General features: G+C 44.3%; 1 protein-coding gene across 4 annotated transcripts in view; it reads right to left on the reverse strand.

The window, feature by feature from the left end:
* Positions 1-26,990, reverse strand: part of WDR7 (WD repeat domain 7) — a 237,946-nt gene that overhangs the window by 179,512 nt on the left and 31,444 nt on the right. For all 4 annotated transcript variants that reach the window (XM_075268327.1, XM_075268317.1, XM_075268308.1 and 1 more), the window contains one exon: positions 20,214-20,428. In XM_075268327.1, the coding sequence (XP_075124428.1) occupies positions 20,214-20,428 (215 nt within the window). The remainder of the gene's footprint in view (positions 1-20,213; positions 20,429-26,990) is intronic.

Below are 26,990 nucleotides of genomic sequence, written 5' to 3' on the forward strand. Positions count from 1 at the left end.
TCTATCTGTCTATCTATCTATCTCCTATCTATCTATCTATCTATCTATCTCCTATCTAGCTATGTATCTATCTCCTATCTAGCTATGTATCTCTCTATCTATCCATCCATCTATCTATCTATCTATCTATCTATCTATCTATCCATCTCCTATCTATCTATCCATCCATCCATCTCCTATCTATCTCCTATCTATATATCTATGTATCTCTCTATCTATCCATCTATCTATCTCCTATCTATCTCCTATCTATCTCTCTATCCATCTATCTATCTCTCTCCTATCTATCTATCTATCTATCTATCTATCTATCTAGCTATGTATCTCTCTATCTATCCATCTATCTATCTCCTATCTATCTCCTATCTATCTCTCTATCCATCTATCTATCTCTCTCCTATCTATCTATCTATCTATCTATCTATCTAGCTATGTATCTCTCTATCTATCCATCTATCTATCTATCTATCCATCTCCTATCTATCTATCTATCTATCTATCTATCCATCTATCTATCTATCCATCTCCTATCTATCTATCTATCTATCTATCTATCTATCCATCTCCTATCTATCTATGTATCTCTCTATCTATCCATCTATCTTCTATCTATCTCCAATCTATCTATCCATCTATCTTCTATCTCCTATCTATCTATCTAGCTATGTATCTCTCTATCCATCTATCTATCTATCTATCTATCTATCTATCCATCTATCTAATCTAATCTATCTATCTATTCTATGTTATATCTTATCTAATCTTATATCTATCTCGTTTCTCTCTACCTGTATACCTATATATCCATCTATACACAATACACCGTACCTCTAATAATTCTATGATTATTCCATACACATAATACAGGCTGTGAATCACAGCTCACCGACTCCACAATCCATCCCTAAATAATTTATAAAAAAAAAATAAAAAAAAAATTCTACTATTAAAAACCAAACGAAATTCTCTTATTTCAACCACCATAAAAAGTAACAAAAAGATTGAGACAGCGAACAGTAGAGAAACAAAGAAGAAGAAGTAGAGCTGCGGGGTGTGAGGGTGCGGCCGGGGGTGATAAATGTTTCTGCATACATTCCTATTGTTACGTGCTGGCCTAGGCTTCATTATAACAGGCCCGGCTTCTGTACTGGGGGGAAGAGGCGGCCAGGTCAGTGTTTGAGGCAGTTTGTAGATCTTCGCCTTCTGTGGTTTACCAGGGCAGCATGCTTACCCCTAATGAGCTGAAAAATAGAATTCCTGGGAGAACCGGGAACTTATCGATCCGTATTCAACACTAGTGAGGAGTCATAAACAGAGAGGCCAAATGAACTGCAGCCACAGCCTGCAAACTGTATGCATAAAGCCGCTATCTCCGGGCAGCTTTATATCTCCTGTATACAAGGAGGAAGGTGAAGGTGATCTGCTGGAAGGGGAACCAAAATCAGCAAGCAAAAACATTCAATGCAACACTCCCTGCATAGCTGGAAAAAGAAATAATGAGGTGCAAAAAAATTGAAAAATTAAGAAAATATATAAAAATTTAACAAAAAAAAAAAATCAAATCAAAAAGTTGTGTTAAATATATATATATATATATATATTTTTTTAATTTATTTTTTTTGGGTGGATTTTTATTATTTTTTTTTTTTTTTACACTTAAGGAACAATTTTTGTATTTGCATGGTTATCAAAAACATTACGTATAATACTTCAAATCCAACGGTAGAATCTAATTTTACACTAATCTGACTCATCCGATTTAAAATTGGGGAAATAAATAATCTGGTGGGATTAGATTAAATGATATTAGACATTTTAAACTGTGATTAGAATTTTAATATTGGAATAAGAATTTTCAATTTAGTTTCAAAGTGAAGGTAGGGAAAAAAAAAAAAAAAGAAAAAAAATGTATTTTCCACTTTAAAATTGGGATAGTATAAAAAAAAAAAAAAAAAAAAAAAACATTTGAAAGAAATGTTCAATTTAACAACAAAATGATTTTACTTTTTTTTTTTTTTAGAAAATTGATCCAAGAATAAATACTAGTCGCAGCGAGCTCTTATGGGCAGGGATTCTTTAGTAAATTCTGGTTACGGTTCAGTAAAGTTAGTGGGCGTTCACACTAGCGTCGGTGTCCGATACTAATGTCCGCGGAAGATTTTAGCATCGGATACTAGCTGTGCCCGTTCACAACTTGCACCATGTAGTGTCCGATCTCCTATCTATCTCATATCTATCTATCTATTCACCTACCCTGTGTGTCTCTATCTATCTATCTATCTATCTATCTATCTATCTATCTATCTATCTACAGTGTTGGCCAAAAGTATTGGCGCCCTCAGCCTAATACTTGGTAGCACAACCTTTAGACACAATAACTGCGCACAACCGCTTCCGCTAACCAGCAATGAGTTTCTCACAAGGCTCTGCTGGAATCTTAGACCATTCTTCTTTGGTAAACTGCTCCAGGTCCCCCCTGAGATGTGAAGGGGGCCTTCTCCAAACTGCCACCAAGAGATCTCTCCCCCTCCCCCACAGGTGTTCTATGGGATTCAGGGCTGGACTCATTGCTGCCACTTTACAAGTCTCCAGGGCTTTCTCTCACCACCATTTTCTAGTGCTGACCTGAAGTGTGTTTTGGGTCATTGTCCTGCTGGAAGAGCCCTGACCTCTGAGGGAGACCCAGCTTTCTCACACTGGGCCCTACATTATGCTGCACAATGTGTTGGTCGTCTTCAGACTTCATAATGCCATGCACACGGTCAAGCAGTCCAGTGCCAGAGGCAGCAAAGCAACCCCAAAACATCAGGGACCCTCCGCCATGTCTGACTGTAGGGGGCGTCTTCTTTTCTTTGAAGGCCTCTTTTTTTCCTGTAAACTCTATGTTGATGCCTTTTCCTACTTTTGTCTCATCTGACCAGAGAACATTCTTCCAGAATGGTTTTGGCTTTCTCAGGTAAGTTTTGGCAAACTCCAGCCTGGTTTTTTATGTCTCTGGGTAAGAAGTGGGGTCTTCCTGGGTCTCCTACCATACAGTCCCTTCTCATTCAGACGCTGACGGATAGTACGGGGTGACACTGTTGTACCCTCGGACTGCAGGGCAGCTTGAACTTGTTTGGATGTTAGTCGAGGTTCTTTATCCACCATCTGCACAATCTTGCGTTGAAATCTCTCGTCAGTTTTTCTTTTCCGTCCACATCTAAGCAGGTTAGCCACAGTGCCATGGGCTTTACACTTCTTGATGACACTGCGCACGGTAGACACAGGAACATTCAGGTCTTTGGAGATGGACTTGTAGCCTTGAGATTGCTCATGCTTCCTCACAATTTTACTTCTCAAGTCCTCAGACAGTTCTTTGGTCTTCTTTCTTTTCTGCTCAATGTGGTCACACAAGGACACAGGACAGAGGTTGAGTCAACTTTAATCCATTTCAACTGGCTGCAAGTGTGATTTAGTTATTGCCACCACCTGTTAGGTGCCTCAGGTAAGTAACAGGTGCTGTTAATTACACAAATTAGAGAAACATCACATGATTTTTCAAACAGTGCCAATACTTTTGTCCACCCCTTTATTATGTTTGGTGTGGAATTATATCCAATTTGGCTTTTTGACAATTCTTTTTGTGGTTTTCCATTGAAGACAAATTAAATGACGATAATACCAAAGAATTTGTGATTGCAATCATTTTCTGGAAGAAAGAGAGTACTATCTGACAGAATTGCAGGGGTGCCAATACTTTTGGCCAACTATCTATCTATCTATTCTATGTTATATCTAATCTATCTAATCTTATTTCTAAGTATCTTATATCTCTCTATCTGTATACCTATATATCCATCTATACACATGATACACCGTACATCTAATAATTCTATGATCTATGATGTAGGATTTTGCTGTCCACTTGAAAATCGGACATCTTTGCAAACGGACACTGAAGGACACTACATGGTGTCCCATTTAAAATCATGCACATTGTGAACGGACACAGCTAGTATCTGATGCTAAAATCTTCTGCGGACATTAGTATCTGACACCGACGATAGTGTGAACCCTGCTTTACTTTTATGTTTCTGAATCCTATTATTGTACAACGATACAAAAATCAAAAATATGACATTGAGGTTTCTACATAGAGAAGATTTTTGTGAAATACATAAACTATAAATAAAAATTTCACAAGAACACAAGTAAGGCGGGGTTCACATCTGCGTCAAATTGCCAGATGAAAATGTCCTGCAAGTCCGATTTTTTTCAGCCGATGGTTTGAGTTATAAAGAGCGGACACCCAATGGATCTCATTATAATCAATGGGGTCCATTGGGATCCCTATGAGCTGTTTTAGCGGCCCGTTGTTCTGGTCTACCCAATGGTAGTGTGAAAATAAGAGACCAAACTTACATATGTAAATTTACCTAAAAAATTAAGTAAATTTTGGTAATGTTATTTCACAATAATTTTTGGCTATAAGGGATTTTTTTAATTTTCTTAATGGATCCTCAATAAAAAAAAAATGTAAAAAAAAAATAAAAAAATTGCAAAAACTAACTGGAGCCGTGGAATCTGCCTGAAGAAAGGGCAGCCCGCTTCTTTTTTTGGTGAGCGGCAACATGGCGCTCACGGGGCAAAGTAGCCTGGCGGTCTCCATAGACCACCATTGTGAGGAGGCGGATTATGACGTGGATTATGCGCCATAATCTGCCCCCTCTGTGCCCGTGTGAACGAGCCCTTAGACTCATCCCAGTCTGGTCATTGTATCTAGGCCACTGCTCTCTTCCCGCCTACTACAGATCTACCTCCTCTGATTGGTTGTTGTGTATAAGCACACGCCCACCACCGGTTCAGCAGGAAGTTAGAGCATGGAGGATGGATTGTATTCTAACAAGGTTTGTAACATTATAAAGTACAGATCACTAAGCCAGAAATAAGGAAAAGAAGGTCACGTAACTGTCCCAAATCTACTAAGTGGACTGAGCATTAATCAGGGGGAGTTTGTTGGGTCCCTTTAATTCCAGCCATATTTATTAAAAAGTGGGCGGGGCACAAAGTGATATTGGCCTCTATCATTCATCATCTTCCAAACTTTTCAAGCATGTTCAGACAGGTTAATAATAGAGAACATTACTCTCCTCGCAGATTCCCCACTCCTCCCATACTAGGTTCTACTTCCTGATCCTGACTCCACCCACAGGAAATGGCTTAGATTTTGCTGGTAATTGACTGAATGTCATTTCCTGTGTGCTGAAACGGGACCAGGAAAAACAGATAAGGGCTCGTTCACATCTGCGTCCGGGGTCTCCGTTCTGCAGGTTTCCGTTTCCTGCACAAAACAGAGGCAGGAGACGGAAACCTGCAGAAAAGTGTCCGGCCATGAGCGTTTTATGCTCTCCGTCGCGAAACTGTTTTTTTTAAAACCGGACACAGAGTCGGACATGCAGTACTCTGCGTCCGTTTTTTTTAAAAAAAACGGTTTCGCTGCGGAGTGCTCAAAACGCTCATGGCCGGACTCGGCATGACAGGTTTCCATTTTCTGCATGCAGAAGACGGAAACCTGATAACGGAGTCCAGACGCTGGTGTGAACCTAGCGTAAGTGAGGTAGGCTTCAGAACAGGAGTTTGGGGAAGAGGGGCAACCGGTGCGGTATCACTATTTTTATTTTTTTTAACCCATTCTGAGCCAAACAACCCCTTAACTTAGCTAAAACTCCTTAATGTTTAATTCCTTACATTTTACGGTATCCATCTGAGCCATAATGTCTACATCTCACTTAGGTCAAGCCTGCCTTATATACACCCAACGTCCCCATTAGAAGTGACATTTTTTCCACAGAGACTATACGGCACAACCAGGATCAACTTATCTTCTTTCTTATAAGGTAAAGGAAAAATAGACATGCAGCACATGACAGGCAGAGTTGTCAGGAACCACTGGAGTCACTATAGGTTACTGTACACACTCTACATTACTATATCTGAAGAGCAAACCTACAGTTTTTAACAACTGTGCAAAACGAGAAATTGCTTAAATTTAGAGAAGAGGGAGTACTATTCAAAACTCCCATTTCGAATAGCACGCACCCATAGGAATGAATGGATGCAGCCGGTATGCATCAATAAATCTCCTGGAAAACCCTATAACCCTTGCACTGCCATGGACATACCATACGATGCAGCAACGGCTGGATAACATATGTTTCTGCTTCTGTCGGGATCAGAACAAGGGATTCTATTGACATAGAAGACTTTTTCTATCCATTAATACCCTGATGGTGACACATTATCTTTAAGTCTTTTGCTCTGATCCATCAGCTACAATGTAACTATTAATATTCTGACAGATTAGAGCATAAGACTTAAAGGCGTTGTCCCATCACAAGGATCCTATCTATACTGCTAGTTTATGTGGATTTAAGACTTTTCCTAAATGCATTGCTTTATCAAAACTGCTTTGTTTGGCCAATATCTTAATTTATTCACTTCATTGTTTACACTCAGTTTCTATAGCCATTGGGCTTATCTGCTCAATTCCCAAGTGATGTAGCTGCCTGCTCTCAGGGGGGAGTGAGGGGCTGAGTGCTCGGCAGCAGCTCTGAGCTGTTTATGTCTGACAAGTAGCGGAGCTCCTCAGATAGGGGAGGGGGAGGTGAGAGCTCTGAGATTTTTGAGCTCTTATCTCCTGCTCTTCCTCTTATCAGCCGCTTTAATTGAATTTGGATGATAAGGGCTGAGATAGGGAGTCCGATACCTCTGTATGTAATGCAAGCTGACTCAAATCCAGCTATGCTACATCAGCCTCATACTGTAGCAATGCATTTACAACCAATCCCTCATTACTGACTGCAAACATAGCAGAACAAGTGAAACCCCGCCCACCAATGTGCCGAGAAAACCAGGAAGTGAAGAGAGCACAACAGCCTGCAGGTTGGTGAACAAGAGTTATGGGAATATCCCTTTAAAGGGAATGTGTCACTATTATTTTTTAATTTTGTTAAAACCACATAATAAAATGTATCAATTTCTTCTTAGCTTTTTTTATTTTCTAATTGTAGATTTTTTTTAATTCTATATTCTGTAAAGGATTATGGGGGCGGCCATCTTGCCTGAGCTTCCCCTCTGCTTTGTTAACAGCATTTAGTGATCTGCTTTACAGCATAATCATGGCCACAGCCAGCAATAGCCTGGAGCTGACTCATTGAGGTCTAAGGAAGAGTTTTCTAGACATGCTCAGTACAGGGAGGGGGAGGAGATAAGCTATGACATCATCTATGGTCAGCAGTGATGTAATGATGGGTCAGCAGTGTTATCTAGAGAGGTGCTATCTTCTACTGTAATGCTGTCCATGAGGTGACAAATTCAAATAAAACCCCAAACAGAATTGGCAAGTGTCAGTCTATTATTAGGCTTAGCGGTCAGATTGAAAATTGCAGGATATAGTAAATTTAAAAAAAAAAATATAGACATCAAAATGAAGAAGGTTTTAAAATATCATCAAAAACTGGTTTAAAATAAAAACTTGTTTTTTAAAAAATTGCTGACAAATTCCCTTTTATAAAAAGGTGGCGCGAAAGGACCCTAAAAGAGAAACCGCACAATGACGAGTCCATAAGAAAGAAGCTCCGGAATTGACATAATATGGGGTGTTACAATTATTTACTAGAGCAGACGTGTCAGGAGAGGTGACCAATCCACTTTAAGAGACCGGTCTATTAGCTCGGACCGCCGGGACCCTTCGTTACAGCCGGGACGCCGATCCAAGCGAACAAACAAGATGCAGAAGTCGAGATAAGCAAACAAGTAACTCAAAGCCAACTTTCTCCAGCCAGGAAGAAAAGAGTGCAATTCCCTCGGAAAGCCGTCTGCTTGTTGTACATCCCAGAACATTTGCCTTGGGCTCCTCGCTCAGTCCATTCATCTTACGCCAATTATGATGTGCAACAACCCAAGAACTGCTGGTGACCGAAACGTACCGGGGAAAGTGTGCGAAAACAACAAAATACTCGGCAAAATCTACCAAGTTACAGGCCAAGTGTGCACAGAGCCTGAGGGCCGTGACATCAACAATGGTAACCCTAAGGAAATGGGGGGAATGAATGGGATGTTGTAAAACAAGGGGCTCTGGGTTGTCACTTATGTGGATATCACAAGGATTTGATGGCTCTTCAGGTCAGGAAGGCGGCGGCGCCCCCACACTAACCCGCAAATCTCAAAGGTGCAGCTGAAATGTCCCCCATAGAGTACGGATGAAAAACCTATCGATAGGATCAACTGGCCGACAGTCTTATGTGTATGGGGCCTAGTGACTCTCCCCAAAGACATGTGGTAGAAGGAGAGGGCAGATTGTATGTCAAAAGGACTGATCATTTGATTATATGTATATAATGTACGTGTGGGCACTGTATATGCATAATATATGGTGCAATGTATGTATAAAGCACATTTATGTGAGTGTAATGTATGTGAATGATATATGTATGTATGTGGGTGTAATATATAAGCTTGTGGGTATAATGTATGTGTATAATGCATATATCTGTGTGTAATGTATATGTGTGTGCATAATGTGTATTTATGTGTCTAACTATACATGTGTAGTGTGTATATATGTGCAACTGGGTGTGCAATGTGCATGTACGTGCATAATGTATATAACATGTGTAAAGTGTAAATGTGTCTATAATATGTAGGTATGTGTGTGTAACGTATGTGCATAATATATATATATCTGTGTGTGTAGTGTATATAGCTGTGTGTAATGCCAATATACAGCGTTGGCCAAAAGTATTGGCACCCCTGCAATTCTGTCAGATAATACTCAGTTTCTTCCAGAAAATGATTGCAATCACAAATTCTTTGGTATTATCTTCATTTAATTTGTCTTCAATGGAAAACCACAAAAAGAATTGTCAGAGAGCCAAATTGGATATAATTCCACACCAAACATAAAAAGGGGGTGGAGAAAAGTATTGACACTGAAAAATCATGTGATGCTTCTCTAATTTGTTTAATTAACAGCACCTGTTACTTACCTGAGGCACCTAACAGGTGGTGGCAATAACTAAATCACACTTGCAGCCAGTTGAAATGGATTAAAGTTGACTCCACCTCTGTCCTGTGTCCTTGTGTGACCACATTGAGCATGGAGAAAAGAAAGAAGACCAAAGAACTGTCTGAGGACTTGAGAAGCAAAATTGTGAGGAAGCATGAGCAATCTCAAGGCTACAAGTCCATCTCTAAAGACCTGAATGTTCCTGTGTCTACTGTGCGCAGTGTCATCAAGAAGTGTAAAGCCCATGGCACTGTGGCTAACCTCCCTAGATGTGGACGAAAAAGAAAAATTGACGAGAGATTTCAACGCAAGATTGTGCGGATGGTGGATAAAGAACCTCGACTAACATCCAAACAAGTTCAAGCTGCCCTGCAGTCCGAGGGTACAACAGTGTCACCCCGTACTATCCAGTGTCAGCGTCTGAATGAGAAGGGATTGTATGGTAGGAGACCCAGGAAGACCCCACTTCTTACCCAGAGACAGAAAAAAGCCAGGCTGGAGTTTGCCAAAACTTACCTGAGAAAGCCAAAACCGTTCTGGAAGAATGTTCTCTGGTCAGATGAGACAAAAGTAGGAAAAGGCCTCAACATAGAGTTTACAGGAAAAAAAAAGAGGCCTTCAAAGAAAAGAAGACGCCCCCTACAGTCAGACATGGCGGAGGGTCCCTGATGTTTTGGGGTTGCTTTGCTGCCTCGGGCACTAGACTGCTTGACCGTGTGCATGGCATTATGAGGTCTGAAGACGACCAACACATTGTGCAGCATAATGTAGGGCCCAGTGTGAGAAAGCTGGGTCTCCCTCAGAGGTCAGGGCTCTTCCAGCAGGACAAGGACCCAAAACACACTTCAGGTCAGCACTAGAAAATGGTGGTGAGAGAAAGCCCTGGAGACTTGTAAAGTGGCAGCAATGAGTCCAGCCCTGAATCCCATAGAACACCTGTGGGAGGGGGAGAGATCTCTTGGTGGCAGTTTGGAGAAGGCCCCCTTCACATCTCAGGGGGGACCGCGAGCAGTTTGCCAAAGAAGAATGGTCTAAGATTCCAGCAGAGCCTTGTAAGAAACTCATTGCTGATTAGCGGAAGCGGTTGTGCGCAGTTATTGTGTCTAAAGGTTGTGCTACCAAGTATTAGGCTGAGGGCGCCAATACTTCTGTCCGGCCCAGTTTCGGAGTTTTGTGTAAAATGATCAATGATTTGACTTTTTTTCATTCTCTTTTGTGTTTTTTCATTGCAAGCAAAATAAATGAAGATATTACCAAAGAGTTTGTGCTTGTAATCATTGTCTGGAAGAACACGAGTATTATCTGACAGAATTGCAGGGGGGGCAATACTTCATGGCAGCGGTGCCCCTGGTATAAATAATAACCATTATCATGAAATGACATACTGATATTTTTCTACAACTTTAGGGATTCTGGGACTTCCGTCCGGGCCATGACTTGATGTTTTATTATAGTATTATTCGCTCCCTTCTCGTGATATTATACGGGGTCTTCTCGGTGGTGACTTGTACGTGCGCAGTAACACGAGGTCGCACAACAGAAAGCCCGGAGAGGTGTAGAAAGTGTTATGGGCGTAATGATCCAAAAAGGCGAAGGAAAATGTCTGGTCTACAAAGGTATATATCACTAGTGAGTGAGAAACAGCAGATATCTGCTGCCCCCTGCTGGTGAGCGCGGTGTAGTCTCACAATGTATTCCTATACAATGTACCGAGTCAGCAGATAATAACAAAGCTAAACTGGGAAACAAAGACTGAGCAAAGTGTAAAAGTGAGAGTTTAGCGGAGCTTTGTTATTACCTGCAGATAAGATACGTTGTTCGGGGTGTCAGACATACAAGGATTAGGAGTTACAGGGGGGCGGAAAGTCTTCAGACCCCTTTACATTTTTCACTCTGTTTCATTGCGGCCATTTTATTTCTCATTACTGTACACTCAGCCCAATCGTGACAGAAAAAAACAGAAATGTAGATATATTTGCAAATTTATTAAAAAATAAAAACTGAAATATCACCTGGTCATAAGTATTCCGAGCCTTTACTGTAACTCACATGCTGTCCATTTCCTTCTGATCCTCCTTGAGATGATTCTGCTCCTTCATTGGAGTCCGGCTTTGTATAATTAAACTGATTGGACTTGATTAGGAAAGGCGCAGACCTGTCTATATGAGACCTCACAGCGCATGTCAGAGCAAATGGGAGTCATGAGGTCAAAGGAACTGTCCAAGGAGCTCAGAGACAGGATTGTGGCAAGGCAAAGATCTGGCCAAGGATACAGAAGAATTTCTGCAGCACTCAAGGCTCCTAAGAGCACAGTGACCTCCATAATCCTTACATGGAAGACATTTGGGACGACCAGAACTCTTCCTAGACCTGACCGTCCAGACAAACTGAGCAATGGTGGGAGAAGAGCCTTGGTGAGAGAGGTAAAGAAGAATCCAAAGATGACTGTGGCCGAGCTCCAGAGATGCAGTAGGGAGATGGAAGAAAGTTCTACAAAGTCACCTATCACTGCAGCCTCCACCAGTCAGGGCTTTATGGCAGAGGGGCCGAAGGAAGCCTCTCCTCAGTGCAAGACATAGGAAAGCCAAGAAACACATGAAGGACTCCTGGACTACGAGAAATAAGATTCTCTGGTCTGATGAAACGAAGATTGAACTTTTTGGCGTTCATTCTATGTGGTATGTGTGGAGAAAACCAGGCCCTGCTCATCACCTGCCCAATACAATCCCAACAGTGACACATGGTAATGGAAAGATCAGGCTATGGGACAGGGACAGGACGACTGGTTGTAACTGAAGGAAAGATGGATGCGGCCAAGTACAGAGATATCCTGGAAGAAAACCTCTCCCAGAGTGCTCTGGACCTCAGACTGGGCCGAAGGTTCACCTTCCAAGAAGACAATGACCCTAAGCACACAGCTAACATAACAAAGGAGCGGCTTCAGGGGAACTCTGTGACCATTCCTGACTTGAGCCCTGACCACAACCCAATGGAGCATCTCTGGAGAGACCTGAAGATGGCGTCCACCAACGTTCACCATCCAACCTGACGGAACTGGAGAGGATCCAAGGAAGAATGGCAGAGGATCCCCAAATCCAGATGGGAAAAACTTATTGCATCATTCCCAAGAAGACCCAAATACTCAATACTGAGCAAAGGCTCCGAATACTTATGGCCAGGTGAGATTTCTTTTTTATCAAATTTGCAAAAATATCTACATTTCTGGGTTTTCTTCTGTCAGATGGGGCTGAGTGTAGATTAAGGAGAAATAAAATGAACTTTTTTACTTTTAGCTGCAATGAAACAGAGAGTGCAATGAATATTTTTTTTTCCCCCTGTATGTCTATAGGTTTGTCAATTTAGAGGGTGTACTTGGGGGATGGTAGAAGGTGCAGCACACCCACACTTTGCCCCGGGCGACCAGGTATAGCTCTGTAAGGTGCAGATAAATTGTAACCCATGTAAGATATTGATCACCATTCTATAGGATACATTGTAGAGGTAGTATCCTACTAATATTACAGATGGGAAAGTTTGTGTGTTCAGATGTTTGTTCCTCTTTCACACAAAAATGGCTGAACGGGGGCAACACGGTGGCTCAGGGGTTAGCACTGCAGCCTTGCAGCGCTGGAGTCCTGGGTTCGAATCCCGCCAGGAACAACATCTGTAAGGAGTTTGTATGTTCTCCCCGTGTTTGCATGGATTTCCTCCCATTCCACAAAGACATACTGATAGGGAAATAAAATGTACATTGTGATCCCTATATGGGGCTCACAATCTCCCAAAAAAAAAAAAAAAAAAAAAAATACGGCTTAACAGATTTGGATGAAATTCGGCACCTAATAGATTGTAACCTCGATTAACACATAGGCTACTTTTTATCCCGGTAAATGACATGGCTTCACAACCGGTAGGAACGAATTTAAGTACATACTAGACTAAAGGACCCTTGATGATGTCATCAAAGGTCCTAGGATAGGATCAAGCTATTGTGTGGGCGAGGTACACACTATTTGTTAGGCGGAGCTATATAGTATTGAAACGGACAGTGTGGATGCTGCTGAGAATGGAGTCTAATGGAAAGTGAGGAGAGAAGAGAACATGCAGGCTGGAAGTGGGCAAGAGGGGTATATGGGGTATAGACTGTGTGAGTCAGAGGGGAGAATGTGGGGTACAGGCTCTGATGGGGGGTGAGAACTGTGCCAAATTTCATCCAAATCCGTTCAGCCATCTATAACACACAAGATGCTCAGGCACTGACATAAGAAAACCCCTTTCATCCAAATTGCCAGATGTAGCAGAGCTTAAGCAGAGATGTAGCAGAGTTTAGGCAGAGATGCAGCACAGCTGGGTATGCTGTCCATATGCAGAAATGTAGATACAGCTGGGCATGCTGTACATATGCAGAGATGTAACAGAGCCGAAACACCGGAGCAGGCAGAACATCGACAGCAGCAAGTGGCTAAATATAAGCTGATCATCGCCAACAACACGCAGACAAAGTCGCAAGCAGAGGCTAGTATATAATAACTATAAAAACTGTGTTAATGTTCCTCATGAATCTTTTCTTACAATTTTGTATTGTGTTGGCCCTCTGTTATTCCTCCTGGCAATGTATAAATAAACTGACAGGTTCTTTTCCTACAACATGACAATGGCTGTAGGATCTGCACTCTCATCATAATGTAAATGAAGAGGACTTGTGCTGTAACACTCAATCCAAAGCGTATTATTCCGGTCCGGCGCGGCGTCAGCAAATCAATCCAGAGTAACAAACAACACAGATGTGAAAAAAATAAATAAAAGGAACACAAAGAGCGCAGGAAAAGCCAATCCAGGCCCATGACCATAGGGCAAGAAAGATCAAGTCAATCAGCCCAACGTGGAGAGAACAGAGGAAAAGGTCAGCGCGGCTCTGACTCTGCTCAACGAAAGACAAGGAGGCAAAAAGACCGACATCCTCTCGCTCCGCGCCGCCGCTGCTACGCTCATTTGGGTTTTTTGAAGAAAGTTCATTAGATGAAAGGTTTTATCACCGAGCTGTGTGCGGAACAAACACAGGGATAACAGCGTTGACGAAATATAGCGCGACTGTATAGGTGTCATTTTTTTTCCTTTTTTTTGTGTATTAGTTCTTTTAACAAGTGGCAATTTTTGTTTTTTTGGGTTTTTTTTTTTTTTTTGGGGGGGGGGGGAGAAAAAAAAAAGACTACAGAATGTGTCACTGGTTACTAGTCTATGAACGAGACGATGAGCACAGATGTAGCAGAGCTGAAGCGGTCATTGGTTTTCCATGCACGAGAACTATCCCAGTAGTCCTATGTAAAAAACGAAAAAGGGTACAGGGGTGGCGAAGATGAATTCATCATCGGTATTTTGTGTGCGCGAGGATGGTACCTGAAGTCCTAGGTGTACTGAAGCAGAGCTGAATTTGTCATGCAGAATCGGCGGCAAGATGGATTTTTTTTCTAAGTCCTGCTGCGATCACTTACCTATATCAACCACTAGGGGCAGTTTACTGCAGACTCCTCACATATTAAAGGATTGTTTGAGACTCTGACATAATTGATTCTGATGACCAATCCCACAACCAGACCACGCACTGAACAACTGACTTGGCTGCCCCTATTCTACTTCAAGGGGACAGAGCTACACTGTATGACGCTGTATACAGCCCCCCCTAAGTAAGGCTATGCGTCATATACAGCTCCCAGCAACCAAATCAGCTGATCAGTGCAGGGTCCAGGTGTCAGACGATGCTGATGGCCTTTCCTTTGTATAGGACATTGGGTCTTGAATAACCCCTTTAAATTCAACAATCACTCAGTATCTGGTATGTTCCAAAGCTCCCTCTAGTGGTGACTGGAAGTAGCCCATATGTCATCATTCATACCTATGTCTATGCAGAAAATTTGTATAAAAAAACCCCCAAAAAACTAAATTCTGAGTGCCATAAAGATATAGTAAGAAATGAATAGAAAATTGACACCAGACCTGTAGAAACTATAAGGCATGCACACGGTCATATAAGGTCCCCATAGCCATGCGAATGGTGACTTCAATAAATGAAGAGGGGGACACTCGTTATTCCGATGTGGGGCCGGATTTGCAGACGGAGCGATATAGGAGTGCGCTCCATGATGCATTTACATCTTTGAGGCCTTCTGATCCGTTCCAAGGACGACGTACATACTGATGGCCTATCCTTATATGTGATCAAGGGGGGGGGGGGGGGGGTCTCACATCCAGGACCTCGCCGCTTGCCTCTTCCCTGGGACATGACGTCGCAAAGTACAACAAGCTCAGTCCCAATCAAGGAAACGGGGCTGAGTTGCAATACTGAGCACCGCCAAATACAACGTACGGCGCTGTGCTTACACTTCAGTAAAGAAGTCGCAGCCTCTTCAACCAAATCCCAAGGATTCACATACTAATGATCTATCGCAGGGGTAGGGAACGTACGTCTCTCCAGCTGTTGTAAAACTACAACTCCCAGCATGCATACTGGCTCTGCTGTTCTGGGAACTCCCATGGAAGTGAATGGAGCATGCTGGGAGTTGTAGTTTCACAGCAGCTGGAGAGCCGAAGGTTCCCTACCCCTGATCTATCCTATGGATAGATCATCAATATATTAGGTCTCGGGGTCTACTCAGTCCCCCGGATACAGATATGACACACACATGCCCCCAGTAGCCCGCCACTGTGCTGACATCTCTCACCTCCTACCTGGAGGACCTTACATAACCGTATACAGCACATATATCTCCTGGGGAGGGCAGGGTTAATCTCCAGCTCCTTGAAAGAAACAGAGCCGACAACTTTCCTGCGCTCAACAAGGAAGAGCACAAGATGTTGTCCTGGTCGCTCCTTCCTTCCGCCTGGTAATAGGAGAATCGCAGCAGTAAATTATTCATCGGTGAGACAGGACAGGAGCGCTGCGCTCAAACTGTGCCGGGAAAGGCAGCACCTGCGGGAATTATTGTATTACTGGACCAAAATACTCCATTCTAAGGAGGTGAAAAGAAGGAAGCGAGCGTACATGTCACGTAGCAGAGCCCAACACGCCGTTCACATTAGTAAATTATTGGATTTCCCATGTCACAATGCTGAATTATCTTATCTTAGAACTCTACATTGTCCTGTCCCTCTATTACTCCTCCTGGAAATGTGTTAAAGGGGGTTTTCCAGGACTTATATTGATGACCTGTTGTATCCATCAACTTTTTAAGACTTGTAACGTCACGTTCTTTGGTCACATGACATAGCAGCTGAGTCCCATTCAAGGGGATGGGGCTGAACTGCAATACCAAGCACAAACACTGTGCTTCGTGGTCAGTGCTCAAATGAATGCTACGGTCCTATCAACTAGATTATTGGTGGGAGTCCCAGGCGTCCCTGCTGTAAGGCCTAGGGCCATTCTTCTGTTCCTAAGACGAAATGGAAGAACATCCCTCACACAGTCACTGCAGACAGGCAGAAGCTTAACAATTAAAGGGGTTTTCCAGATTTATTAGATTGATGACCTGTTCTAAAGATAGGTCATCCCTTGAAGGTCTGACACCCTCACCGATCAGCCGTTTGAAGAGACTGCAGCATTCGGATAAGTGCTGTGGCCGCTTCACCGAAAAAAAAGCATAATACTGTACATCACATAGTGGTTGAGCTTGGCATTGCAGCTCAGTACATTGACTTGAATGGGACTGAGCTGTGAACAGGCCGTGCAACCGTTGAATATAAGGTCACAAGGCCTGTAAAGCAAAAGAAGCATTTGTAGAGAGCTGATCCGCAGGGGGGCAGGGTGCCAGGCCCCTGCTGATCTCCAACCTGTCCTAAGGAGGCCTGGAAAACCCCTTTAACTAGAACCACACAGGGGACTTGTGCTTTTAAAGGGTCAGAATCCTATTTTACTTCAACTTTTTGTTCCTACCGGTATCGATGACGCAAAAGATTTCCGTATTCCTCCTGATGCAACAAACCCAGCTCTGCTACATAAAACATAACAGTCTGCACACGTGTTCAGTAGGGAGCGATGGAGGACGTATGTGTCCCCCTCCCCCCCCCCCCCCCCATCATCCTGATGTGACGTCCTATCACCAGGAGTTGAATCCTCCTCCTCAGGTGCGGTCTCCAGGCAGGGGGGCGGTGAGGAGACTTCCTAATGATCCCAACGCTATACATTTTTCATAAAGTGATTATCTCCCCGGCAGATTCATCGTCTTAAGCTTTCTCTCCTCTGTAATTGTTTTCCTACTAAGCTGGACTACAATTACCGCGGCGTGACGCGCCAGCAGTGCCGGGGTACGTGACATCTCCTGCTAGTCGCCAGAACTGGGGGGGTTAACTACATAATATTATTATTATAGCTAATATTTATAATATCAATTATATAAAAATCTAGCAGTTTTCACTCTGGCCACTAAGCTAATTAATATTCTGAATAATAATAATAATAATAATAATAATAATAATAATAATAATAATAATAATAATAATAATAATAATATAATCTCTCTATAATATAAAAATGAATTTCTGTCTGTTCTCTATTGCAAACCAAACGACTGGACCGATCTTCACCAAATTTGGTACAGAGATACTTCAGGTATCCGGGGAGGTTTAAGACGAGACTCCGACTCACTCGGACGTACCATTGCTGAGATACAGCATTCCAAACACAATGCCCCCCCCCCCCCCCTTAGCCAATACAAACCTGCAAGTCTTTCACTTATATTCCAACTGCAATACACACGGTCAGTCCACATGCACAATACAACACTGATATCCAAACTGAGATACACGCATCAGAGGATTAGATACACAGATCAGCACACAGTATCACATGCCAGAGGATTAGATACACACGTCTGCACACAGTCCCACACACCAGAGGATTAGATACGTGTGTCTGCACACAGTACCCTATGCCGGGGGATTGGATACATGCATCTGCACACAGTACCACATGCCAAAGGATTGGATACATGCGTCTGCACGCAGTACAACATGCCGTAGAATTAGATACGTGCGTCTGCACACAGTACCACACGCCAGGGGATTGGATACACGCATCTGCACACAGTACAACATGCCGTAGGATTAGATACATCAGTCTATACACGGTTCCACAGGATTAGACACACGCCTCTTCACATAATACCACACAGGGCAGGATTAGATACGTGTGTCTGCACACAGTACCACACGCCAGAGAATTAGATACGCGTCTCACCATACAGTACCACACGCTGGAGGATTAGATACGCGCATCTGAACACAGTACCACACCAACAAGGATTAGATACGTGCGTCTAAACACAGTACTACACGGGGAAGGATTAGATACAGCTTTACTCCAGGTATCCATAACAACTGATCACAGGTTTTTCACTGATATCCAAAATGAGATACACATAATCACATGACGCTTATGGACATACACACAAACCACATACAAAATACACCAGTGCAAAATTGGACAATTCTTATGAGGCCACTACACAAACATAAAATGTAATATACCCGTGCGAAGCCGGGTCCTCCTGCTACTGTGCGTGTGTGTGTGTGTGTGTGTGTGTATATATATATTTAATTTTTATTTTTTTTATTTTTTTTTTTAAAGGGATTGTCTTGGATCACAGCTCAGGCGCCATAACAGTTAAAACACTGATCTACTGGTAAAATCCAAAAAAATACATTGAAAAAAAAAAAAAAAAAAAATCCTAAAATAACACACTTGACCAATTCACAAGGGAAGTCATTTTTCTTCAGTGTTTGGAAAGCTTCCGGCTGCCCTTGGCTGCTGACCACCCTGTCTCCTTGGTTTTTCGTGCAGTATAACCCCTATGTACTTGAAGCGCGCCGGCAGATGAGACCCCCACCGGGTATATATTCCCAGCACAGAGTATAAATGAGAACACAACGTAAAAGGAGAGAAAGCTATCTGGACAGAACAAAGGAACGAAAAGCAAGTACAATTGTCTTCACGCTGTGAATAAAAGTATGACTTGGAGAAAACCCGAAGGAATGAAAAGTCTGGCACAGCAGCTAATGGCTGCACTACAACTCCCAGCATCCACTGCACAAGAAAGGGAGGAGAATTACAGATGTCACAACAACCAATCAGATGCAAATACTGGCGGAACTGAGCTGTTCAAAGAAGGTAAAAAAAACCCAAAAAAACATCCCCCTTCCTCCCTGCAGGGGAACGCTTACTTACAATTAAAAATGAGAAACACATAAAATAATCTTCTCTGTGTGCCCCAGAAGCTCAGCCAGATCATCAGTCCTCCTCTTATCTGTCCTCTGTCTGGCTATAAGACAACTGTCTGCAGCAGGAGCCTCTCCCCCTGTCCTTTCTACAGCAGGAGCCTTACCCTTCTGACCTGTCTGCAGAAGGAGCCTCCCACCCTGTTCTGCCTGCAGTAGGAGGCTCCCCACCTCTGTCCTGTATGCAGCAGGAACCTCCCCCCCTCTGTCCTGGCTGCAGCAGGAGCCTCTCCACCTGTCCTTTCTACAACAGGAGCCTTCCCCTTCTGTCCTGTCTGCAGCAGGAGCCTCCCACCCTGTCCTGTCTGCAGCAGGAGCCTCCCCCCTCTGTCCTGTCTGCAGCAGGAGCCTCTCCCCCTGTCCTTTCTACAGCAGGAGCCTTACCCTTCTGTCCTGTCTGCAGCAGGAGCCTGCTCCTTTGTCCTGTCTGCAGCAGGTGCCTCCCACCCTGTTCTGCATGCAGTAGGAGGCTCCCCACCTCTGTCCTGTCTGCAGTAGGAGCCTCCCCTCTCTGTCCTGTCTGCAGCAGGAGCCTCCCCCCATCCTGTCTTCAGCAGAAGGCTCAACCTCCCATCCCGTCTACAGCAGGAGCTCCCCCTTCCCTGTTTGCAGTAAGAAACAAGCCCCCCCCACCTTTTAGGGCATCTGTGCCTTTCACTGTAAGTCCAACATAAGAGAACAGAGGAATGATAATGCAGAAGCACTACTCTATTCACAAAGAGAGACCTGGGGACCCCATGAGAATGGTGGGGGTCCTAGTGTCATCCATCGATTATCTAACCTTTAAAGAGGTTATGTGCAATGAGTTGACCACAATAAAGAGTGTGACTATAGGTATAGTCTATGGGCTAGAGCTGTCTGGGACATACAACAGACACAAGTCCTGAGCAGAGTCACTTACCTTGTCTGATGCTTCAGAGGCCAGAAGGTTGGTTGCGAGGGTCTGCAGTTTGTGATGTGCTACAGTCTTTAAGGCTGCCAGGCTGCGTCTGGTCATGGCCTGCTTTAAGTTCACGGCTGAATGACTGAGCGCGTCTACAGCGGCAGGAACGGCTTCGTCACATGCATTGAGTATCTCGACGGCCGTGATGCCCATCACACAACGATCCAGCGCACCTTCACAGAGATAAAAGCAGGATCGGTAAATACAGCCGAGGACCCCCATTGTTTAGACCTGGATGTGTCCTAACAAATCTTATGGACTGGACTCTTTCAAGAACTTCTAACTATGGGGGCCACACGGTGGCTCAGTGGTTAGCACTGCAGCCTTGCAGCAATGGAGTCCTGGTGTTCAAAGCCCGCCAAGTGCATAAAACCATCTGCAAGGAGTTTGTATGTTCTCCCCGTGTTTGTTGCCACAAGATCGTAGGGATTTGTAGAATTTAGAAAAAAACATTTTTTATAAACCCAAATAACGAAATTTTGAGTTATTAGAGGGTGGTCCTCTGTCAGAATCCCCGTCTCTTGGCCAGAGAGTAGTTACAAGTCTCACTAGAGGACCTGTCCTGTGCTGCATTACACTTATTGGTTTGATTGGACACTGTGTAATACTTCAATTCCCCTGCGGAGGCGCTGCAGGGAAACCGAACACTTTCTATCAGTTTTCCCCACAGATTCTGCTGATTGGTGGGACACTGTGATCAACTTATTGTCAAGGGACCTATCTAACAAGTAGAGATTGATCAAAACGGAGCACCCCCTTAAAGAGGACCTTTTATCACCTCAAGCTCCTTTCATCCTTTGATAGGCCACTCATCACTGATTTCGACACAGTTGGAATTTTTTCTCTAGCCCCCACCATTCCTGAGCAAGTCAGCAAACTATTTTCAATACCTGGTAGGCTAACTAGACTCCCCAATGTCAAGTGGGTGGTGTAAAGCAGGAGCAGGCAAGGGGGTGTGACTCCAAGTTGTTACATTGTCTGTCTCTAATTGGAGCCCTGAGTCACTGTCTGTCTCTGATTGGATGCCTGAGTCATGTGCCCTTGCCTGTTCCTGCCTGACACCACCCACTTGTCATTAGGGAGTTCAGTTAGCCTGAACAGGCACTAAAACTAACTATGCAGATTGCTCAGGAACGGTGAGGGCTAGAGAAAAAATTCCAACTGTGCCAAAATCAGTGGAGTGCCGCCTATTAAAGTATGCAATGGACTGGAGTTGGTAGGGGTGGTACAAACTTCTCTTTAAGCAGTTAATATGTGACAGCAGAGTATTTTGGTCAATCAAGTACTATGCAAACGAAGAAGAAAAATTTGTAGATTTTTCTTCTAAATCCACCATTAATGCTGTAGTTTGCCAGGCATGACATCTATCCGGATCGCTTTCGGATGAAGATAAGCCGCGCACCTTTCGAGCTGCGTTTGCTTTGCTCTGACCTCCGACCCCTGCCTCCTTTGCAGTCGAGCCAGGAGGTATCCGCAACCCCTCAGCAGTGAGGAGCGACTAAGCTTGTTTGAGAAAATCGTTGCTGTAATTGGCTCTGGATGTATCAATAGTGGAATCAGCGCTAAAGCTGCGGGCTCTCAGGCCGCCTGTCATTCTATCAGAGAAACCCGCGGGGGGCATTACCTAATTTAATTTTGATTGCAAGACAATCTAAAGACACACATTGAAGTGTATCTAAGATCCCCTGTAGGGTCTTGATCAACCTTCAAAGAAGTGGAACACATGGCGGTGTGATAGCCAGAGCCACCGCTTTATTAAAAAGGAAAACTCGTACAAGTCCTTGTTATTTGCCGCAGAGGCTGGAGGGCGGAAGAAGAATAGTGGCCCTATCTTAAAGGGGTGGCTTAGAACCCCTAATACCGTGGTGGGGCGTGTAGAGGGTGACCCATTCCTTTAATAGAGCAGAATGCTGGAGGCTTGCTAGTGACCCAGTATTACAAAGACTCCCATCTAGATCAGTAGACAGGTAAGTGCCCCCTCCCCCATCCCAGTGATTACAGCAGACTATGGAAGAACCCCGTACTGAACCCCATTATTCAAGTTCACAAGTTTCAGCCATTTAGTCAGATTTTTACTGAAAAAATACTAAGAAAAAATGCACACAGATAAAAAAAAAATGAAAGTGCTAAGAGAAGGGGAGACACTGCTGTGACTATGGGGAAAGGGGAGGAAGCCCTGCTGGAAGTAATTGGGGAATGAACTGCTATGACTACAGGGGAAATAAGGGCTGTGACCACTGGGTTAATAGGGAGGGGGGGACAGTATTGTGATGTATGGGGAACGAAAGGCAGTGCCTGGTCCTGGAGTTCAGTGCCATTCATACCTGTCTGTGCCAAGTGTAAGAGGTCAGTCCCATTCATACATGTGTCTGTGCCTGGTATAAGAGCTCAGTCCCATTCATACATGTTCCTGTGCCTCGTATAAGAGCTCAGCCCCATTCATACATGCGTCTGTGCCTAGTATAAGAGCTCAGCCCCAATCATACATGCGTCTGTGCCTGGTATAAGAGCTCAGCCCCAATCATACATGTGTCTGTGCCTGGTATAAGAGCTCAGCCCCAATCATACATGTGTCTGTGCCTAGTATAAGAGCTCAGCCCCATTCATACATGTGTCTGTGCCTGGTATAAGAGCTCAGCCCCATTCATACATGTGCCTGGTATAAGAGCTCAGCCCCAATCATACATGTGCCTGGTATAAGAGCTCAGCCCCAATCATACATGTGCCTAGTATAAGAGCTCAGCCCCATTCTTACATGTGTCTGTGCCTGGTATAAGAGCTCAGCCCCATTCATACATGTGCCTGTGCCTAGTATAAGAGCTCAGCCCCATTCTTACATGTGTCTGTGCCTGGTATAAGAGCTCAGCCCCATTCATACATGTGTCTGTGCCTAGTATAAGAGCTCAGCCCCATTCATACATGTGTCTGTGCCTGGTATAAGAGCTCAGCCCCAATCACACGTGTCTGTGCCTGGTATAAGAGCTCAGCTCCATTCATACATGCGTCTGTGCCTGGTATAAGAGCTCAGCCCCAATCATACATGCGTCTGTGCCTGGTATAAGAGCTCAGCCCCAATCATACATGTGTCTGTGCCTGGTATAAGAGCTCAGCCCCATTCATACATGTGTTTGTGCCTAGTATAAGAGCTCAGCCCTATTCATACATGCGTCTGTGCCTAGTATAAGAGCTCAGCCCCAATCATACATGTGTCTGTGCCTAGTATAAGAGCTCAACCCCAATCATACATGTGTCTGTGCCTGGTATAAGAGCTCAGCCCCATTCATACATGTGCCTGTGCCTGGTATAAGAGCTCAGCCCCAATCATACATGTGCCTGGTATAAGAGCTCAGCCCCAATCATACATGTGCCTGGTATAAGAGCTCAGCCCCAATCATACATGTGTCTGTGCCTAGTATAAGAGCTCAGCCCCATTCTTACATGTGTCTGTGCCTGGTATAAGAGCTCTGCCCCATTCATACATGTGTCTGTGCCTGGTATAAGAGCTCTGCCCTATTCATACATGTGTCTGTGCCTGGTATAAGAGCTCAGCCCTACTCATACATGTGTCTGTGCCTGGCATATGAGCTCAGCCCCATTCTTACATGTGTTTGTGCCTGGTATAAGAGCTCAGCCCCAATCATACATGTGCCTGTGCCTGGTATAAGAGCTCAGCCCCAATCATACATGTGCCTGGTATAAGAGCTCAGCCCCAATCATACATGTGTCTGTGCCTGGTATAAGAGCTCAGCCCCATTCATACATGTGTCTGTGCCTAGTATAAGAGCTCAGCCCCATTCATACATGTGTCTGTGCCTGGTATAAGAGCTCAGCCCCATTCATACATGTGTCTGTGCCTAGTATAAGAGCTCAGCCCCATTCATACATGTGTCTGTGCCTGGTATAAGAGCTCAGCCCCATTCATACATGTGTCTGTGCCTGGTATAAGAGCTCAGCCCCATTCATACATGTGTCTGTGCCTGGTATAAGAGCTCAGCCCCATTCATACATGTGCCTGGTATAAGAGCTCAGCCCCATTCATACATGTGCCTGGTATAAGAGCTCAGCCCCAATCATACATGTGCCTGGTATAAGAGCTCAGCCCCAATCATACATGTGTCTGTGCCTAGTATAAGAGCTCAGCCCCATTCTTACATGTGTCTGTGCCTGGTATAAGAGCTCAGCCCCATTCATACATGTGCCTGTGCCTAGTATAAGAGCTCAGCCCCATTCTTACATGTGTCTGTGCCTGGTATAAGAGCTCAGCCCCATTCATACATGTGTCTGTGCCTAGTATAAGAGCTCAGCCCCATTCATACATGTGTCTGTGCCTGGTATAAGAGCTCAGCCCCATTCTTACATGTGTCTGTGCCTGGTATAAGAGCTCAGCCCCAATCATACATGTGTCTGTGCCTAGTATAAGAGCTCAGCCCCATTCATACATGTGTCTGTGCCTGGTATAAGAGCTCAGCCCCAATCACACGTGTCTGGGCCTGGTATAAGAGCTCAGCCCCATTCATACATGTGTCTGTGCCTAGTATAAGAGCTCAGCCCCAATCATACATGCGTCTGTGCCTAGTATAAGAGCTCAGCCCCAATCATACATGCGTCTGTGCCTGGTATAAGAGCTCAGCCCCAATCATACATGTGTCTGTGCCTGGTATAAGAGCTCAGCCCCAATCATACATGTGTCTGTGCCTGTTATAAGAGCTCAGCCCCAATCATACATGTGTCTGTGCCTAGTATAAGAGCTCAGCCCCATTCATACATGTGTCTGTGCCTGGTATAAGAGCTCAGCCCCAATCACACGTGTCTGGGCCTGGTATAAGAGCTCAGCCCCATTCATACATGTGTCTGTGCCTGGTATAAGAGCTCAGCCCCATTCATACATGTGTCTGTGCCTGGTATAAGAGCTCAGCCCCAATCATACATGTGTCTGTGCCTAGTATAAGAGCTCAGCCCCATTCATACATGTGTCTGTGCCTGGTATAAGAGCTCAGCTCCATTCATACATGCGTCTGTGCCTGGTATAAGAGCTCAGCCCCAATCATACATGCGTCTGTGCCTGGTATAAGAGCTCAGCCCCAATCATACATGTGTCTGTGCCTGGTATAAGAGCTCAGCCCCATTCATACATGTGTTTGTGCCTAGTATAAGAGCTCAGCCCTATTCATACATGCGTCTGTGCCTAGTATAAGAGCTCAGCCCCAATCATACATGTGTCTGTGCCTAGTATAAGAGCTCAACCCCAATCATACATGTGTCTGTGCCTGGTATAAGAGCTCAGCCCCATTCATACATGTGCCTGGTATAAGAGCTCAGCCCCAATCATACATGTGCCTGGTATAAGAGCTCAGCCCCAATCATACATGTGCCTGGTATAAGAGCTCAGCCCCAATCATACATGTGTCTGTGCCTAGTATAAGAGCTCAGCCCCATTCTTACATGTGTCTGTGCCTGGTATAAGAGCTCTGCCCTATTCATACATGTGTCTGTGCCTGGTATAAGAGCTCAGCCCTACTCATACATGTGTCTGTGCCTGGCATATGAGCTCAGCCCCATTCTTACATGTGTTTGTGCCTGGTATAAGAGCTCAGCCCCAATCATACATGTGCCTGTGCCTGGTATAAGAGCTCAGCCCCAATCATACATGTGCCTGGTATAAGAGCTCAGCCCCAATCATACATGTGTCTGTGCCTAGTATAAGAGCTCAGCCCCATTCATACATGTGTCTGTGCCTGGTATAAGAGCTCAGCCCCATTCATACATGTGTCTGTGCCTAGTATAAGAGCTCAGCCCCATTCATACATGTGTCTGTGCCTAGTATAAGAGCTCAGCCCCATTCATACATGTGTCTGTGCCTGGTATAAGAGCTCAGCCCCATTCATACATGTGTCTGTGCCTGGTATAAGAGCTCAGCCCCATTCATACATGTGTCTGTGCCTGGTATAAGAGCTCAGCCCCATTCATACATGTGCCTGGTATAAGAGCTCAGCCCCATTCATACATGTGCCTGGTATAAGAGCTCAGCCCCAATCATACATGTGCCTGGTATAAGAGCTCAGCCCCAATCATACATGTGTCTGTGCCTAGTATAAGAGCTCAGCCCCATTCTTACATGTGTCTGTGCCTGGTATAAGAGCTCAGCCCCATTCATACATGTGCCTGTGCCTAGTATAAGAGCTCAGCCCCATTCTTACATGTGTCTGTGCCTGGTATAAGAGCTCAGCCCCATTCATACATGTGTCTGTGCCTAGTATAAGAGCTCAGCCCCATTCATACATGTGTCTGTGCCTGGTATAAGAGCTCAGCCCCATTCATACATGTGTCTGTGCCTGGTATAAGAGCTCAGCCCCATTCATACATGTGTCTGTGCCTGGTATAAGAGCTCAGCCCCATTCATACATGTGTCTGTGCCTGGTATAAGAGCTCAGCCCCATTCATACATGTGCCTGGTATAAGAGCTCAGCCCCAATCATACATGTGCCTGGTATAAGAACTCAGCCCCAATCATACATGTGTCTGTGCCTAGTATAAGAGCTCAGCCCCATTCTTACATGTGTCTGTGCCTGGTATAAGAGCTCAGCCCCATTCATACATGTGCCTGTGCCTAGTATAAGAGCTCAGCCCCATTCTTACATGTGTCTGTGCCTGGTATAAGAGCTCAGCCCCATTCATACATGTGTCTGTGCCTAGTATAAGAGCTCAGCCCCATTCATACATGTGTCTGTGCCTGGT

The sequence above is a fragment of the Leptodactylus fuscus genome, chromosome 1 (genome assembly GCF_031893055.1).
Source record: "Leptodactylus fuscus isolate aLepFus1 chromosome 1, aLepFus1.hap2, whole genome shotgun sequence".
Classification (NCBI taxonomy): Eukaryota; Metazoa; Chordata; class Amphibia; order Anura; family Leptodactylidae; genus Leptodactylus; species Leptodactylus fuscus.